A 19,338-nucleotide genomic window follows, 5' to 3' on the forward strand; every position below is an offset into this window, starting at 1 on the left:
ACAAATATATGTACATACCCTTTTCCATATCACAGTCAGTATGAGATGATATTGGTCGAGGGGTGTTCATGATATGGAAAAGGGGTATCGAATTTGTTTTTTTATTACATAATAATTAAGTAATAAAATTAAAAAAACATCAACTTGAACAAATTGATTTGTACATGTAACATATAATTAGATAAAAAAAAAAACTGTATCTATTTTTATAAAAAATAAGTAAGTAATAAATGTTTATATACGTTTCGATATTAGTTGAAACTGGTGCCAGGAGCGATAACTCTTAGCCCTCATTTATAGTAGATATCTACTTTCGTTTTAAATTCTTTGTAAAGGAAAACTCCCATCATGGCGACTGCTGGTGACGAGGAAAGTAGTTTGACTACTGATTTGTTGCTGTGTTCTATTTGCTTAGAGCAATATAAATTACCCGTGAGTTTACCGTGCTCCCACTCCTTCTGTCTGACTTGCCTGTCTAAACACATTATAACATCATGTGTTAAGTGTGACCCACCCCTTGGATTTCCGTGTCCTCTGTGTCGCAAATTCATTCCTGCACCTGGTAAAATTAACGAACATTCTGTTGATCGGTGGGCAAAACTGTTTCCAGAGAACAAACTCCTTGCTTTGATTGCGACTGGCACAAACTCGATTTATTGCAAATCATGCCAAGAAGACGACGAAGAATCGAAAGCAAGTAGCTGGTGCATGGATTGCTCCGAGGTGCTGTGTGACGATTGTGTGAAATGTCACAAAAAGGTTCGCCTTACCCGAAACCATGTTGTAGTTGCTATTACCGAGTGCTCTGCGAGTTTCCATCAATCTTTATCTCTGGATAAATGCGAGACACATGAAGGTCGAAAACTTGAGATAATTTGTAAAGAGCATTTCTTCCCATGTTGCTCTGTTTGTGTAACTAAAGAACATGATGGATGTAAAACGTTTTGTCAACTAGAGGACGTTGATGCAAATACCGTAGGGCCTCACAATGTTAAGAATCTGCAAGCTGAGGTGGAAACTATGTGTTCAAACCTAAAACAAATTATTACAGATGAAAAAACTAATATGAGCTGCCTCGATAATGCATCAGATAAAGTTGCCAAAGAACTGTCGGAAATAACCACATCTATCATTGCCACTATTAAGGAGCTAGAGGAAAAACACATAGATGAAACTGCAAAATTAATCAAAGAATCGAAATCGAAACTTGAAAATTCAGTACAGTCATCAGAGCATAGACTAAGCTATCTTCAGTATTGGAAGGAAAAGTTAACAAAGAATGTGTCAAATGAGACAAATCTTAAAACAAACGAAATCTTATCATACATCAAAATGAAGCATATTTACGAAAGCATGGGAAAATTAGATTATTCAAAGTTGGAAATCTCCATTCAAACTGAAGTACTCGACAGTGTTCAGAAGCTAACAAGTTTGTCATGTCTTGCAAAGACGACCTCACGTGAGAAAAGTAAGCAGTTCGCAATCAATCAAAGGATAGTTGATTTAAAATGTGCTGATGTCGTGAACGTTTCTGAATTCACAATTAAAAAATGCAATTTGCATGACGGTGAGTTTTTAAGTCGTGATAAATTGTTACTGACAGATTTCCAAAATAAAAGATGCGTGCTGTGTAACACTGATGGAGTAGTTCTACAGGAAATATCTTTACCGGGGAAGCCATGGGGAATGTGTATCCACGGGGAGAATGATGTCTTCGTAACACTACCTTTTAGCCAGACAGTCATAATACTTGATGCCAATTCACTTGAAATAAAACAATCAGTGTCTGTCGATTGTTGTTGCCGAGGAATATCAACGTCCTGTAACACTGCAGTGATTGGTACACGATACTCTGTTGTAATGTTTGATAACTGTCTTGATAAAAATATGTGTAGACCATTGGCAACAAAGACAGGGTATACCGATGATGTAGCTCTGGATAGAGATGAAAATTTTATTTTCAGCGATCATTCTGGTAATTTTCTCAAAACTGTAGACAAAAGTGGGAAGATCTTATTTCAGTACAGCCACGAAGAATTAAAGAAGCCGTTTGGATTAACAGTAGACGGGCATGGAAATATATTCGTAAACGGAAGTGCAAGTAATAATATCCATATAGTGTCAAATAAAGGGAAGCTTGTAAGAATCTTAAAAGGAGTGGAGAGCCCTCGGTGTATAAAGTTCTTACGTGGAACTTACCGATTTTTTGTTGGTGAGGGAGATGGTCGCGTAAAAGTTTTTGAACTTCAGAATAATTAGAAACCATCAATATTATGAAATTTTATGAAACAGTAACAATTTAGTACTGTTATACAGTATTTCCTAAATAAATGAATAAACAAAAATGAATTGGGTTGTTACATGTCGACTTAAGAGCTTTTACAATTGTGACGGAGAATAATTGTATTTACTGGATGTCAAAGAATGCAGAAAAAAGGTTTTTTTAATTTTTACATTTTCTATGTATCATCAAAAACAGTCGCTACGAGGACATGATTTTACCGTATGAAGCGAGGTACCTAGGATTCAAAGGTGGTTTGTTAGGTCCCTTTACACTTATAGAACTTTATAACCCAACTACATTTTTTTACTGCAAAGATTGTGTCAAATGTTTTTTTTATTAATAACTGCAAACTGGGTTTTTTTAATAACTGGTTTATATGTATGACATGAACAATTAAATCAATATTTTATTTATCTAAAATACAAACTTTTATCACTTTATAAAGTTATAAGTTCTAAAACTTTAATTGTTTCAATGGATTTTTTTTAACAACAAATAACAGCAAATAAATTAACAAATCATAAATGCTTATAAACACCAAGGCTAGATTGGAGGTTTCTCCATCACCGATTCCAGCATGGTGGAACTGTTGATGATTGCAGTGGTTGCTATTACAAATATGTAGCCTGCAAAAAAAGAAAACAGTCAATCGATATTTACTTCATATTTTTGTAAAGTTATTGTTCTCTATAAAAAAATTTTAAAATACGATAGGCTCAGAAATTTATATAAACATTTGCTAGCCTATTACATATGTTAAACTCTCAATATTTTCCAAATCAACCATTGTAAGATAAAAGCCTATGAATCATATCAAAACTCGATCCATTTTCAAGCATTGAATGTTTACGGATTAAAAAAACCCGAATTATTACAAAATATTCAAAGTGTCGTGCAATCTTTGGGATTCCCTACCTTTGAGTTTGCCCAGGAATCGTAGAGCGGTAATTTCCGAATACGTGCATCCTCCCAGGAAATAGACGAGTACTACTTTACTGACCGGTCGGTCGTGTCTAGCTGATTTACCTGTTACAAAAAATTTAACTTTAAAGAAAATAGTTCATAATTTGTCTATCGAGAATACGTTATGCTTTTCCTAACTATTAATATGTGTATTATAAGTCGAAATCTTTTTTCTTTGATGAGATAAAAGCATGATTGTGGTAACATATTTAAGGATAAGCGGTCAATATTACTGAAAATTGTGTTTGCTGAATGCATAAATTGGATTGGGAACATGTATTAGTTGTTTTAAAATAATGGCAATATATACATGTATAGTGGTTCATGCCGAAATATGTTTGGCTCTTGGTATCAAATCATAAGGAGCCCAGGAACTTAAAATGGGGTTCTTAACTGTAAAGTACTTCTTTACTTCTTTTTATGATTATACATGTAAACATTGTTTAGACAAGAAGTTTTCATTTCTATCAACTTTTTGTCAGAAATATCCTATCAATGTACCATTAAGCAGAAAGCAGACATGTTAGTATGCCGTTTTAGCCTGTTATTTCCTTACCTGCTCAGTTACATTGGTACGGATACAGTGTCAGATAACTAAAATAAAGTATTAATGAATACAGGTTTAGTACTTTATTGAAGTGTACATTGTTATTGGTGTGCTCAAAAACATCGTGTCTGATTAACAAACAAACGTAACTGCCTTCTCAGAATTTTACAAAACTTTGTTTTTCGGAATATATATTAACTTCTGAATATAGTAATGTCAAGCTAATAAGATAATACAGTTGCACTGGGGATTTTTTCAAATTTGTTTCAATATTTTAGAAGAACATTAGGATAAAGTGTTTAAGAAAGTGAAAGTTTAAAATTGTTATGCATTGATTGAGATTAATAATTATGTCAAATTGTAAATTTTGAAATTACCGGGTGGCAGTAAATTCAAAATTTACCATATGACTTACCAAAGTCTTTCCAAAAAGATATTATAAAATAAAGAACATTTCAAGTACAAAACAGTGTTTTTGTGTATTTATTGTAACGTTAAATATTGACAGAAACAAATGTTTATAATTTCGTAAAACGAAACGAGGATCAATAAATCTTATTTTGCTATACTATTAATATTTATATCAATTAATTATACCCGTTACGTACATACAGCATTGTTGTTCACTGTTGTTTTATTTTGATACCGTTCATATGAAGCCAAACACTCTTATTATTTCTTGAGTCAAATTTTGGCAATATTTGCAATTACTATTTTGCAAGGTTATCTGCGATTGATCTTCTATCATGATAATCTTTCAAGAAAACAAATGCAATTGCAAGTTGAGATAAATCTTACAAATTATGAAAAATAACGCCCCCCCCCCCCTCAAAAAAAAGAGAAAAAAAGCAATGACAATGCTGTAAACCAGACTCGACCTTTTCAAGTGTGAGTTTTGAGTACAATACATTGTCTGATTATAAATGAATATCCCATCTTATACTAGACATCCATACCTGATTTGTCTTTGAGTGGTGTACTGTGGTCTGAATGAGGCAAAATTTATAAACAAAATGCATAATATATGATAAAGGCTACCACTGGACCATATCTCATTAGATGGCAAATCATTTCAAACTACATGTACATGAAAGAAGCTGAACTTCTAGTTGTGGATTTAAAACTTAATACTAGCTAGTTTATTTACAGCTGTTTAATATCAGTTGAGGGCAGATTTGCCTACCTACAAATCATACACATGATATTACCCATCACTTATTGTTTGTGGGGGAGGCAAACATAAAGAAATATTTTTAAAAAAAATAATAGGATTTTTTTTTAATTCAAAAGACTCATGCTGCCCACATATTTACATTCTTTTTTCAGGAACCATAGAAAAATTTTATTTGTCAACGAAAAATAATGATTGTTTTGGGTATTTAATTCTAACAACATTCACATCCAAGAAAACCTAACACAAATATACATCCCAAAAACTTGTACAGTAAACCATTCTTGTTAAGAAATGTATGCAGGTATGATAAATTATAGTATCTAATATAATCTTGAATAAATAAAACCCATATGTATTCAAAGCAGCTCTTGAATATGGTAACATTACATTCACGAATGGAATGATTTCACAACTGACAAAAGTCCAATTTGTTTCAGATTGATAATCATTTTTATTTAAAATTTATTACCACAGATGGACGATTTTTTGATCGTCACTGTTGTCATGGTTACCTTTGGATGCTTTGACATGGTTCTCACTGTGCACCCCTCCAGGGAGGTATTTTGTGATCTCCTCCATTCCAGTAAATCCCCCTCTAGTTAGAACCTGGCAAAAGAAAAAAAAATAACACTAGGCCCATTTTGTGAAATACATCGTGTGGTAACATACTGTAGATTCCTTATTTTACACAAGTACTTAATTCCGCGATTCAACAGTTTTCCATCAAATCGCCAGAACATAAAATCACAAATGCCGAAATTTTATCATAGTTTATTGTAGTTAATTGACATATGTCTGAAAATGAAAATCGAGATTTTGAAATTCACTAGACGGCTTCTCGTGATTTTATGCCAATATTGATTCCTCGTGTTTAATTTGGAATTTACAGTAATAAGTACAGAGTAAGCTTTCTTATTATTACAGTTTTTGTTGTCCCTAATCAATGAAAGTTATAAATTAAACATGCTCTATAACCTGTAAAGATGAAGTGATAACAACAAGTATCTTTTTTTTCACATTACAATAACAAAAAAGTAAAAAGAAATTTTTCACTTGTAATAATCTGTGATCATTTAATTAGGAGTCCCAGCTCGTTCCAGTTCTACCCTACCTGTTCCACTAGCTTACAGGACAATGGGGTATAGGCACTGCTGAACACATAGGACATGTCAGTGATGTTCTTCAGATCTATGTTGTCTGACTTGGGTATCTACATTGTACATGTAAAATGAAACTTAAACAGTAAAATATCATAGTTACATGGAATACATATTTTATGAATTCATGTTAACATCATAGCTAGTTAGTTTTTCCTAAATTAACATACAAAAAATTGAATTTTTGAGTTTTGACACCCCCCCCAATGTATACTATTGAATTGACAATAAGGAAATAAACAGTGAAATTGTACATTGACATGAAGTTAAAGGTCAACCCCAGGATTTTGGAAAGTAACCATTTTCCTCTTTATTCTATTTTACTTTTTTTGTTTTGTTTTTTGGTTTAGTTTTTGCTTGTCAGTATTTTTTAAATGAGTCTAACAAACATGTAGTTACAGACCGGAATTTCCTCAGGTTTTAAATGTTAACCGCTCCTAAACATTTGTTAGCTTTTGAAGTTTTTTGGCTGTTAAACGTACCGAAACAAAAAGGCAGAGTTCCGCAAGGGGTGTGATACGGATCCGTGATAAACTTTATCAGCCCCGGATGCCGATACGAGTTCTGTGATGTCATCTGTACATGTAACATATAATTAGAAAAAAAATCTGTATCTATTTTTATAATAAATGTTTATACATTTAGATATTAGTTGAAATTGGTGACAGGAACGATAACTCTTAGCACTCATTTATAGTAGATATCTACTTTCGTTTTAAATTCTTTGTAAAGGAAAACTCCCATCATGGCGACTGCTGGTGACGAGGAAAGTAGTTTGACTACTGATTTAATGCTGTGTTCTATTTGCTTAGGACAATATAATTTACCTGTGAGTTTACCGTGCTCCCACTCCTTCTGTCTGACTTGTCTGTCTAAACACATTATTACATCATGTGTAAACTGTGACCCACCCCTTGGATTTCCGTGTCCTCTGTGTCGCAAATTCATTCCTGCACCTGGGAAATTTAAGGAACATTCTGCTGACAAGTGGGCAAAACTACTTCCAGAAAACAAACTCTTTGCTTTGTTGTAAACCATGCCAAGAAAATGACGAGGAATCGAAAGCAAGTAGTTTGTGCATGGATTGTTCCGAGGTATTGTGTGACGATTGTGTGAAATATCATAAGAAATTTCGACCGACTCGAGGTCATGTTATAGTTTCTCTTACCGGATGTTCTGCGAATTTTTGTCAACCTCTCGTTCTGGATAAATGTGAGGCTCACGATGGCCGCAAATTGGAGCTAATATGTAAAGAACATCTCTTCCCATGTTGCTCTGTCTGTGTAACTAAAGATCATGACGGCTGTAAGAAGTTTTGTCATCTAGAGGATATTGATGAAAATATCGTAGGGCCTCACAATGTAAAGAATCTTCAAGCTAAGGTCGAAATGATGTGTTCAAATCTTGAACGAATTATCACTGACGAAAAAAACAATATGAACCGCCTTGATGATGCATCGGACAAATTTGCCAAAGAATTGTCGGAAATAACCACATCTATCATAGCCACTATCAAAAAGCTAGAGGAAAAACACTTAGATGAAATTGCAAAATTAATCAAAGAATCGAAATCAAAACTTGAAAATTCGGTACAATCATTAGAGCATAGACTTATCTATCTTCAGTACTGGAAAGATATGTTAATGAAGAATCTGTCAAACGAAACAATTCTTAAAACAAACGAAATATTGTCATACATCAAAATGAAGCATATTTACGAAAGCATGGGAAAATTGGATTATTCAAAGCTAGAAATCTCCATTCAAACTGAAGTACTCGACAGTGTTCAGAAGCTTACAAGTTTGTCATGTCTTGCAAAGACGACCTCGCGTGAACATCTTAATAAATTCGCATTAAATTTTGGTCGAAGAAAACTTGATTTAAAATGCGCCGATATGATCAAAATTTCAGAATTTAAAATTGAAAACTGCGATCCCAATGACGGTGAGTTTTTGAATCATGATAAATTGTTACTGACAGACCGTACACATAAAAGATGCGTGCTGTGTAACACTGATGGAGTAGTTCTACAGGAAATAGCTTTACCGGGACACCCGTGGGGAATGTGTATCCATGGGGAAAATGAAGTCCTCGTAACACTACCTAATAGCCATAAAGTCGTAGTACTTGATGCCAACTCACTTGAAATAAAACAATCAGTGCCTATTGACCGTCGCTGCTTTGGAATATCAACGTCTGGTAACACTGCAGTGATCGGTGCACGAGACTCTGTCTTAATGTTTGATAACTTTCTTGATGAAAATATTTGTAAAACATTGACAATAAACACAGGGTCTACTGATGATGTAGCACTGGGAGGAGATGGAAATATAATTTTCAGCAATTATTCTGAAAATGTTTTTAAAACGTTTGACAAAAGTGAGAAGATGTTAATCAAGTACAGCCACGAAGAATTAAAGAAACCGTACGGATTAACAGTGGACGGGCACGGAAATGTATTTGTAAACGGATATGACAGTAATAATATCCATATAGTTTCAAATGATGGAAAGACTGTAAGAATCTTAAAAGGAGTGCAGAGCCCTAAGTGTATAAAATTCTTACATGGAACTAACCGATTTCTTGTTGGTGAGGCAGGTGGCCGCGTTAAAGTTTTTGAACTTCGGAATAGTTAAATACCATCAATATTATGAAATGTTATGCAACAGTAACAATTTAGTACTATTTTACAGTATTTCTTAAATAAATGAACAAAAATCGATCGGGTTTGTAACATGTATATGCTGACTTAAGAGTTTTTACAATTGTGATGTAGAACATTAGCTTTGCCTTTCAGTACAGTCACTGTGTACATATTATGTACTTACTGGATGTCAAAGAATGCAGAAAAAAAGGCTTTTAAATTTATACATTTTCTATGTAGCATCAAAAACAGTCGCCAGGAGGAGATGATTTTGCAATATGAATCGAGGTACCAAGGATTCAAAGGCGGTTTGTTAGTTCTCTTTCACTTATAATACTTTATAACCCAACTACCTAACATAGCGTCATAATTTCCTGTTAATACCTGCAAATCGGTTGTTATCATAACTGTAATACACTGGCGTCGGAAGCAAATTGAAAGTGGGGGGCTAGACTAATCCTCAGAAATATTGTGAAAAAAGTAATTCCCAAAATCATGGAAATCCTAATCCTAATGTAATACATGTATGACATGAACAATTAAATCAATATTTTATGTATTTAAAATTACATATTTTTATAAAGTATATATAAAGTTATAAGTTCTACAACTTCAAATGTTTCAATGTTCTTTTTTACAACAAATAACAGCAAATAAATTAACAAATCATAAAACTTTATAAACGCCACGGCTAGATAGGTTGTTTCTCCATCACCGATTCCAACATGGTGGAACTGTTGATGATTGCAGTGGCTCCTATTACAAATATGTAACCTGCAAATAAAAGAAAACAATGAAGTCAGTCAATATTTACTTCACATTTTTGAAAAGTTATTGTTCTCAATAAAAATAAATTTTAATACGATAGGCTCGCACATAAAATTAATGTAGATTTGATCTCTGTTAAAAAATAAACATACATACAGTTTACAAATTAATGCATATGCAAGTTTAACTTTTTAAAAAAATCAATATAGTATTCTTCATGCATTTCAATCTTATCATAAATATTCAATTACCCCTGAAGAAAGTATCACGTAAATAGATCGAGTTCTTCTGATATTTGTAAAAATGATAAATAATTTTAGTAAGATTGATTCTAATATATTTTATAAAGTGTTTTCTCAAATATCTATGTTTCAAAATTCTGACCTTTTTTAAACCATTAGATTTATATAAACATATGCTAGCCTATTACGTATGTTAAACTCTCAATATTTTCCACATCAACCATTGTAAGATAAAAGCCTATGATTCATATCAAAACTCTATCAATTTTCAACCACTGAATTTTTACCGATTAAAAAATAAAATAAAACGAATTATTATAAAATATTCAAAGTGTCGTGCAATCTCTGGGATTCCCTACCTTTGAGTTTGCCCAGGAATCGTAGAGCGGTAATTTCCGAGTATGTGCACCCTCCCAGAAAATAGACAAGCACTACTTTACTGACCGGTCGGTCCTGTCGAGCCGATTTACCTGTTACAAAAAAATTAACTTTAAAGAAAACAGTTTTTGATTTATCTATCGAAAATACGTTATGCTTTTCATAACTGTTAATATGTGTATTATGAGTCAAAATCCTTTTTCTTTGATGAGATAAAAGCATGATTATGGAGACATATTTAAGGATAAGAGGTCAATATTACAGAAAATTTTGTTTGCTGAAAGCATATATTGCTGTGTGAAAATTGGATTGGGAACATGCATTAGTTGTTAATAATGGTAATATATACGTAATATTATATAGTGGTACAGGCCAAAATATGTTTGGCTCCCAGGAACTTAAAATGGGGTTCTTAATTGTAAAGTACTTCTTTTATTACTTCTTTTTATGATTATAGATATAAACCGTGTTTAGACAAGAAGTTTTCATTTCTTATCAATTTTACGTCAGAAATACCCTATCAATGTACATGTACCATCAAGCTGAAAGCAGACATGTTAGTGTGCCGTTTTAGCCTGTTATTTCCTTGCCCTCTCAGTTACATTGGTACCGGTACAGTGTAAGGCAATTCAAATAAAGTATTAATGGATACAGGTTTAGTACTTTATTGAAGTGTAACATTGTTATTGGTGTGCTCAAAAACATCGTGTCTGATTAACAAACAAACGTAACTGCCTTCTCAGAATTTTACAAAAACTTTTTTTTTCGGAATATATATTAACTTCTGAATATAGTAATGTCAAGCTAATAAGATAATACAGTTGCATTGGGTTTTTTTTCAAATTTGTTTCAATATTTTAGAAGAACATAAGGATAAAGTGTTTAAGAAAGTGAAAGTTTAAAATTGTTATGCATTGACTGAGATTAATAATTATGTCAAGTTGTAAATTTTGAAATTACCGGGTGGCAGTAAATTCAAAATTTACCACACGACTTACCAAAGTCTTTCCAAAAAGATATCATAAAATAAAGAACATTTCAATTGCAAAACTGTTTTTGTGTATTTATTGTATATAACGTTGACAGGCAAAAATGTTTATAGTTTCGAACAAAGAAAGGAGGAGCGATAAATCTTACTTTGCAACCATTTATATCAATTAATTATATGCGTAACATACATCCAGCATTGTTGTTAAGTTGGTACATATGTACCGTCCATATGATGCCATACACTCTTTTATCAATTCTTGAGTCAAATTTTGGAATATTTGCATTTACTATATTGCAAATTTGCAATTGATCTTTAATATATAAATCATGATAATTTTTCAAGAAAAACAAATGCAATCGCAAGTTGACATTAATCATATAGGTTAATTATGTAAAATAACCTCAAAAAACAAAAGCAATGACAATGCTGTAAACCAGACTCGACCTTCTCTAGTGTGAGTTTTGAGTACGATACTTTGTCTGATTATACATGAATATACCATATTGTACCAGACATCCATACCTGATTTGTCTTTGACTGGTGTGCTGTGGTCTAAATGAAGCAACATTTATAAACAAAATGCATAATATATGATAAAGGCTACCAATGGACCATATCTCATTTGATGGCAAATCATTTCAAATACATGTACATAAAAGAAGCTGAACTTCAAGTTGTGGATTTAAAACTTAATATAAGCTAGTTTTTTTTTTTTTACAGCTGTTTAATATCAGTTAAGGGCAAATGTCTACTTATAAATCATACACATGATATTACCCATCACTTATTGATTATGGGGGAGACAAACATAAAGGAGTATTTAAATAAAGGTAATAGGATTTTTTTTTAATTCAAAAGACTCAAGCTGCCCACATATTTACATTCTATTTTCAGGAACCATTTTATGTTAACAAAAAATACTATTTGTTTTGGGTATTTAAATCTGACAACATTCACATTTAAGAAGACCTAACATGAATATACCGATACATCTCAAAAACTTGTACTGTAAATCAATCTTATTAAGAAATCTATGCAAGTATGATAAATCATGGTATCTGCTATAATCTTAAATAAATAAGATCTACAAGTGTGCAAAGCAGCTATTGAATATTGTAAAACCACATTCACGAATGGATTGATTTCACAACTGACAAAGGTCCAATTTGTTTCAGATTGATAAACATTTTTAAATTGAATAACATAGATGGACGATTTTTGATCGCCACTGTTGTCATGGTTACCTTTGGATGCTTTGACATGGTTCTCACTGTGCACCCCTCCTGGGAGGTATTTTGTGATCTCATCCATTCCGGTAAATCCCCCTCTAGTTAGAACCTGGTAAAAGAAAAAATAAATATAATAACACTTCGCCCATTTTGTGAAATACATCATGTGGTAACATACTGTAGATTCCTTATTTTACACGAGTACTTAATTCCGCAAATCAAGGGTTTTCCATCAAATCGCGAGAACATAAATTCACCAATGCCGAAATTTTATCATAGTTTCATGTAATTAATTAACAAATGTTCGAAAATGAAAAGCGAGATTTTGAAATTCGCAAGACGGCTTCTCACGATTTTATGCGAATATTATTTCCTCGTGTTTAATTTGGAATTGACAATAATAAGTACAGAGTAAGCTTTCTTAATATTACAGTATTTGTTGTCTCTAATCAAAATTATAAATTAAACATGCTCTATATCATGTAAAGGTGAAGTGATAACCACAAGTATTTCACATTAATAACAAAAAGTTAAAACAAAATCTTTCACTTGAAATAATCTGTGATCATTTAGTTAAAAGTCCCAGTCTGCTCATACAAGAATCCAAACTCTTCCCTACCTGTTCCACGAGCTTACAGGACAATGGGGTATAGGCACCACTGAACACATAGGACATGTCGGTGGGGTTCTTCAGATCAATGTCATCTGACTTGGGTATCTACATGTAAAATGAACAAATGATTATAGGCATTACTAAGTATCAAAAACTACATTGAAAAGAATTGAAAACGTCTCGAGTATTTAGGATTTCAATTAAACTTTGAGTCATAGGATTTTAAACATTTATTTACAGGGAAATAAGTGCTCACCAAACATGATTTTTGGGGTTTATCCTAAAAAATTACCAGTAATAAATTTATGTGCTAAAGGTAGTGTCATGTGAGTTCCAGTATCATACGAGCTTTCCAAAACGGAAATCTTTCTTGCTTTACTTGTCGAATGGTCAAAATTTTGTATAGTAGATTTTTGTACGTTACCTCTGTGATTTCCTGTTTTAAAGATGCTTACCAAAGAGAGTTTTTTACACAGACTCTGGAATGTGCTGCGGCGTGTCATGGCGGCCATATCGGACGCGACCTTATTTAGTGGCGTGCCCGCCTGACTGCCGGTCTCCTGTTCTGTGACGATCCCCAGGGACTTCAGATTGGAAAATGTGACCAGTTGCTCGAAGCCATGACTCTGTAAATTATAGAAACTTGACGGATCAATAGAAAGTGAACAAATATAAATTCAATGAACCTTAATATTAATATTTCTGCCTCTGAAACTTTTTAAGATAAAAGGAATATTATAAAATTAAAAAACATTAATTTAGCTACATGCAACCATGGGAAATTTAACAGTCTCATATAGAGTCAAATCAGATCCATACACAATCACAGGTGTGAGCCTGGATTTAATAATCATGTGCAATCACATACTCGATATCACTGGTTCAGGTACTATCTATATCACGTTCTGCCAGATATTTGGTCAAGGAGTTAAACTATCATGCAGTACAATATATCTGAGCAAGTATACTATTTACCATTTACAAACACTTACCTGTAGATATTGGGTCTTGAGAGACGTGTGCGTTTGTGGAGAAATTCCATTTTGGGTTAAAGACAGAAGACATATCAATTTTAATGTCTTTAACATGTTGTCCTGTTGAATGTTAAATAATACATATATTCCCCATTATATTGCAAGGAAAAAAAATGGTGTATGGATTTACAAATACAATAAACATTCAACTTTAAAACATAACTATTTCAATGGAACATTTATATAAAACAGTACCTGCTTAAATATCAGTTCTTCTATGAAGTTTACATTATCTCTTAGACCTGACCCTTCCAAGTAAGTACATGTATATACATATATTAACTACCAAAAATAATTGTCTATAGATGGCTGGATCAGTGAGTACTTGTACAAATGAATAAACAACTTTTATCTCCTCATCCTGCTTAACATAAAAGAACAAATCATTTTGATGGACAAAAACAACAATATTTTAATAATCATTTCTCCCCTATGCAACTTTCATCAAAGTCTTGTAGTGATTTAGCTTTTGAACTCAGGTAACTCAATACATTGGAAAAATGGCGGTTCGTGATATCTTCAAAGATCTGACATGTAAAAAAAGAAAAATTATCAAGTCTTAAACAATAAAATATCATAGTTACAGGGAATACATTTTTTATGAATTTATGTTAACATCATAGCTAGTTAGTTTCACTATTGCATTTATTACTGTAACTTTGCTTTACTAAGCATTTAATTAACTTAAAGAAAATCAGGAGAACCTTTATAATTAGAAATGCAATACAAATATATCGGACATATATGTACATACCCTTTTCCATATCACAGCCAGTATCAGATGATATTGGTCGAGGGGTGTTCATGATATGGAAAAGGGGTATCTAATTTATTTTATTTATTACATATTAATTAATAAAATTAAAAAAAACATCAACTTGAACAAATTGATTTTTAAGATTATTTGAAGGTAGTCTAGCTCAGGCACGTAACATTCGGGGGCCGCAGTAAAGAGCAGCAAAATAGATTTTTCTTAAATTTACATACAAAAAAATTGAATTTTTGAATTTTGAACCCCCTATGTATAATATTGAATTGAAAATAAGGAAATAAACAGTGAAATTGAACATTGAACTGAAGTTAAAGGTCAACCCTAGGATTTTGGAAAGTAACCATTTTCCTCTTTATTTTATTTTACTTTTTTTTTCTTTTGTTTTGTTTTTTTTTTTTGTTTTTTTTAGTTTTTGCTTGTCAAAATATTTTTCAAGTTAATGAGTCTAACAAACATATAATAACAGAACTGGAATTTCCTCAGATTTTAAATGTTAACCGCTCGTAAACATTTGCTAGCTTTTGAAGTTTTCAACTGCACTTAAAAGAATGTTTTATTTTTGTCTGTAAAGGTACCGAAACAAAAAAGGCAGAGAAGTTCCGCAAGGGGTGTGATACGGATCCATGATAACCTTTATCAGCCCCGGATGCCGATACGAGTTTTGTGTTGAATCTATTTCAATAAAAAATAAGTCTGTAATAAATGTTTATACATTTAGATATATATTAGTTGAAACTGGTGACAGGAACGATACCTCTTAGCCCTCATTTATAGTAGATATCTACTTTCGTTTTAAATTCTTTGTAAAGGAAAACTCCCATCATGGCGACTGCTGGTGACGAGGAAAGTAGTTTGACTACTGATTTAATGCTGTGTTCTATTTGCTTAGAGCAATATAAATTACCTGTGAGTTTACCGTGCTCCCACTCCTTCTGTCTGACTTGCCTGTCTAAACACATTATTACATCATGTGTTAAGTGTGACCCACCCCTTGGATTTCCGTGTCCTCTGTGTCGCAAATTCATTCCTGCACCTGGTAAAATTAACGAACATTCTGTTGATCGGTGGGCAAAACTAAACTGTTTCCAGAGAACAAACTCCTTGCTTTGATTGCGACTGGCACAAACTCGATTTATTGCAAATCATGCCAAGAAGACGACGAAGAATCGAAAGCAAGTAGCTGGTGCATGGATTGCTCCGAGGTGCTGTGTGACGATTGTGTGAAATGTCACAAAAAGGTTCGCCTTACCCGAAATCATGTTGTAGTTGCTATTACCGAGTGCTCTGCGAGTTTCCATCAATCTTTATCTCTGGATAAATGCGAGACACATGAAGGTCGAAAACTTGAGATAATTTGTAAAGAGCATCTCTTACCATGTTGCTCTGTTTGTGTAACTAAAGAACATGATGGGTGTAAAACGTTTTGTCAGCTAGAGGACGTTGATGCAAATATTGTAGGGCCTCATAATGTGAAAAATCTGCAAGCTAAAGTAGAAACTATGTGTTCAAATCTTGAACAGATTATCACAAATGAAAAAACTAATATGAACTGCCTCGATAATGCATCAGATAAATTTGCCAAGGAACTGTCGAGAAAAACCACATCTATCATAGCCACTATCAAAAACCTGGAGGAAAAACACTTAAATGAAATTGCAAAACTAATCAAAGAATCGAAATCAAAACTTGAAAATTCGATACAATCATTAGAGCATAGACTAGAGCTATATTCAGTATTGGAAAGAAAAGTTAACGAAGAATGTATCAAATGAGACATTTCTTAAAACAAACGAAATATTGTCATACATCAAAATGAAACATATTTACGAAAGCATGGGAAAATTGGATTATCCAAAGTTAGAAATCTCCATTGAAACTGAAATACTCGACAGTGTTCAGAAGCTAACAAGTTTGTCATGTCTTGCAAAGACGACCTCACGTGAGAAAAGTAAGCAGTGCGCAATCAATCAAAGGATAGTAGATTTAAAATGTGCTGATGTTGTCAACGTTTCTGAATTCACAATTAAAAATTGCAATTAGCAAGACGGTGAGTTTTTAAATCGTGATAAATTGTTACTGACAGATAATAAAAATAAAAGATGCGTGCTGTGTAACACTGATGGAGTAGTTCTACAGGAAATATCTTTACCGGGGAACCCGTGGGGAATGTGTATCCACGGGGAGAATGAAGTCCTCGTAACACTACCTGATAACAAGAAAGTCGTAGTACTTGATGCCAATTCACTTCAAATAAAACAATTAGTGTCTGTCGATTTTGACTGCTATGGAATATCAACTTCTGGAAACGCCACTGTGTTTGGTGCACGCAGCTCCGTCGTATTGTTTGATAAGTTTCTCCATAAAAAAAAATCACAAAACAATGGTAACAGAGACAGGGTTTCCAGATGATGAAGCTCTGGATAGAGATGGAAATGTGATTTATAGCAATTATTCTGAAAACACTGTCAAAAAACTGGACAAAAATGGAAAGATCTTATTCGAATACATTCATGAAGAATTAACGCTGCCGTATGGATTAACTGTGGATGGATATGATAATATATTTGTAAATGGATTTGGCAGCAATAATATCCACATTGTTTCAAATAATGGCGAAAATTTAAAAATCATAAAAGGAGTGGAGAGCCCTCAATGTATAAAATTCTTACGTGGAACTTACCGATTTTTTGTTGGTGAAAACTGTGGTCGCGTTAAAGTTTTCGAACTTCAGGAAATTAGATATTAAAAATCGATCACTGTATATGTAATTAGAGCAACCAATCGATACAAAGCTCCGTAAATAGTACATTCAGTGACGGTGTAAAATATATGTACATACACGAACAACAGATTTTGTTTAATGTCTGTTCGTACGAACGACTGGTCTTAATAAGACTTACAACAAAATCATTAATTTAGAATGTTGTGATTTCTGCTATAAAAATTAAATCGGAAAAAGTCTTTTGTATAATCACTGGTCTTCTATTTGTATATATCATTCAAAAGTTAAAAGAAAAATTTTATATGTAGTTGTATTTCAATTGATGTGAAAGTAAAAAAGGTTGTTCTGATACATATAGATCAAAGTTTCCTCTTCGTTGTAAATAAAAACTTTTCCTTATAATCTGTATTTAATGACAAGAGGCCATAGGCCCTAACGGTCACCTGAGTAGCATATAACCCAGACGCAAACTTGTCGAGGAGTCTCATATATTCATTTAATTGGGTTTCATTCTGGAGTAGAAAAATTATAAATTTGTAATGACGACCACCTCCCTGCTTGAAATCTTTCAAAAAGAACTATGAAACCTAAAATTTTGGCAAAAACTTAAAGATCTGGTCTACAAAATCATGAATTCACTTTTCCTTTCAGGTGAGTGGGAGTAAAGAAGATAATTTTTAAACATTACATGCAATAACACCTATACAAATCCATTTTGACCCTGCCCTAGAGTCAAAACCCATACTCCAGGGGACATAAAATTTAAAATTTTAGTAGAGGACTTCCTGGTAAACATAATAATGAAGTCAGTTTTTCATACAGATGTGTGAGAATAGAGAAGAAGATTTAAAAACATTATATGTATTTACACTATATTGCCATATTGCCCCCTCCCTATGTCCTGAACCCCTGTCCCAGGGGCTATGAATTTCACAATTTAGGTAGAGGAGTTTGTGGATATCATAACCATGTATTCAGGTTTTTGACCACATGTTTGGGAGTAAAGAAGAAGATTCTAAGATTTAATACATTTTTACTAAATTGCCATATTGACCCCACCCTAGAGCCTGAACCCCTGACCCAGGGGTCATGAATTTCACAAGTTGGTAGAGGGCTTCATGGACATCATAACCATGCATTTAGTTTTTAACAAATATATATGGGAGTAAAGAAGAAGATTTTGTAAGATTTCATACATATTTACTATATAGCCATAATGACACCATCCTAGAGCCAGAACCCCGACCCAGGGGCCATGAATTTCACAATTTTGGTAGAGGGCTTCATGTACATTATAACCATGCAACCATTTTTTTCTTCATATGTGTGGGAGTAGAGAGGAAGATTTTTAAAAATTTGACTTTTTGGGGCATATTTGGTCCCACATGTGGTGCCCCCGGGGAGGTAGAACCACGAATTTCACAATTTAGATTTTTCTTACCATAGAGATGCCTCACACCAAAAATGGTAACAATTAGCCTTGTAGTTTTTAAGAAGAAGTTAAAAAATGTAAAATTGTTAATCACGATGGCCGAAAACGGATAGCAATAGATCACCTGAGTTTACTGAAATGAGGGACTGTTTTTTCACCAAAGTAAATAGATTTTCTTTATTGAGCGTTAAATAAACTTATTCCGACTTTCAAAAATATTTTCTAGCAATTCAAGATTATTCACATATATATTTTTAACAATTTTTTGACATTTTGTACGTAAATTTATTTAGAAAATAAAGAATGTAATTCATGAAATGGGGGCGATTTTGAATTGTTCACTATAGAATTTTAGGAAAAAAAAGACAACATTTCTTACTTTTAAAAA

General features: G+C 32.9%; 3 protein-coding genes and 2 pseudogenes across 3 annotated transcripts; 3 read left to right on the top strand and 2 right to left on the bottom strand.

Moving 5' to 3' along the window:
- The first annotated feature begins 193 nt into the window (after positions 1 to 193).
- On the top strand, positions 194 to 2,285 carry LOC128176093 (tripartite motif-containing protein 2-like). The gene has a single exon (XM_052842162.1). It carries the CDS (start codon positions 349 to 351, stop codon positions 2,257 to 2,259), a length of 1,911 nt encoding a protein of 636 aa, XP_052698122.1. The 5' UTR covers positions 194 to 348; the 3' UTR covers positions 2,260 to 2,285.
- Positions 2,286 to 2,745: 460 nt separating this feature from the next.
- On the bottom strand, positions 2,746 to 6,173 carry LOC128176099 (vacuolar protein sorting-associated protein 33B-like). Its single transcript, XM_052842169.1, has 5 exons — positions 6,080 to 6,173; positions 5,481 to 5,574; positions 4,751 to 4,780; positions 3,200 to 3,310; positions 2,746 to 2,910 (listed from the first exon to the last, which is right to left on the bottom strand). The coding sequence occupies exons 1-5, from the start codon at positions 6,134 to 6,136 to the stop codon at positions 2,828 to 2,830; spliced, it is 375 nt and encodes a 124-aa protein (XP_052698129.1). The 5' UTR covers positions 6,137 to 6,173; the 3' UTR covers positions 2,746 to 2,827.
- A 676-nt stretch (positions 6,174 to 6,849) lies between these two features.
- On the top strand, positions 6,850 to 9,204 carry LOC128176095 (E3 ubiquitin-protein ligase Midline-1-like; annotated as a pseudogene).
- Positions 9,205 to 9,357: 153 nt separating this feature from the next.
- LOC128176097 (vacuolar protein sorting-associated protein 33B-like) lies at positions 9,358 to 14,297 on the bottom strand. Its single transcript, XM_052842166.1, has 8 exons — positions 14,220 to 14,297; positions 13,983 to 14,084; positions 13,446 to 13,616; positions 12,997 to 13,095; positions 12,393 to 12,486; positions 11,671 to 11,700; positions 10,139 to 10,249; positions 9,358 to 9,543 (listed from the first exon to the last, which is right to left on the bottom strand). Exons 2-8 carry the CDS (start codon positions 14,076 to 14,078, stop codon positions 9,461 to 9,463), a joined length of 684 nt encoding a protein of 227 aa, XP_052698126.1. The 5' UTR covers positions 14,079 to 14,084; positions 14,220 to 14,297; the 3' UTR covers positions 9,358 to 9,460.
- Positions 14,298 to 15,553: 1,256 nt separating this feature from the next.
- LOC128176091 (tripartite motif-containing protein 2-like) lies at positions 15,554 to 17,832 on the top strand (annotated as a pseudogene).
- Positions 17,833 to 19,338: the final 1,506 nt, after the last annotated feature.

The sequence above is a fragment of the Crassostrea angulata genome, chromosome 3 (genome assembly GCF_025612915.1).
Source record: "Crassostrea angulata isolate pt1a10 chromosome 3, ASM2561291v2, whole genome shotgun sequence".
NCBI classification, from domain to species: Eukaryota; Metazoa; Mollusca; class Bivalvia; order Ostreida; family Ostreidae; genus Magallana; species Magallana angulata.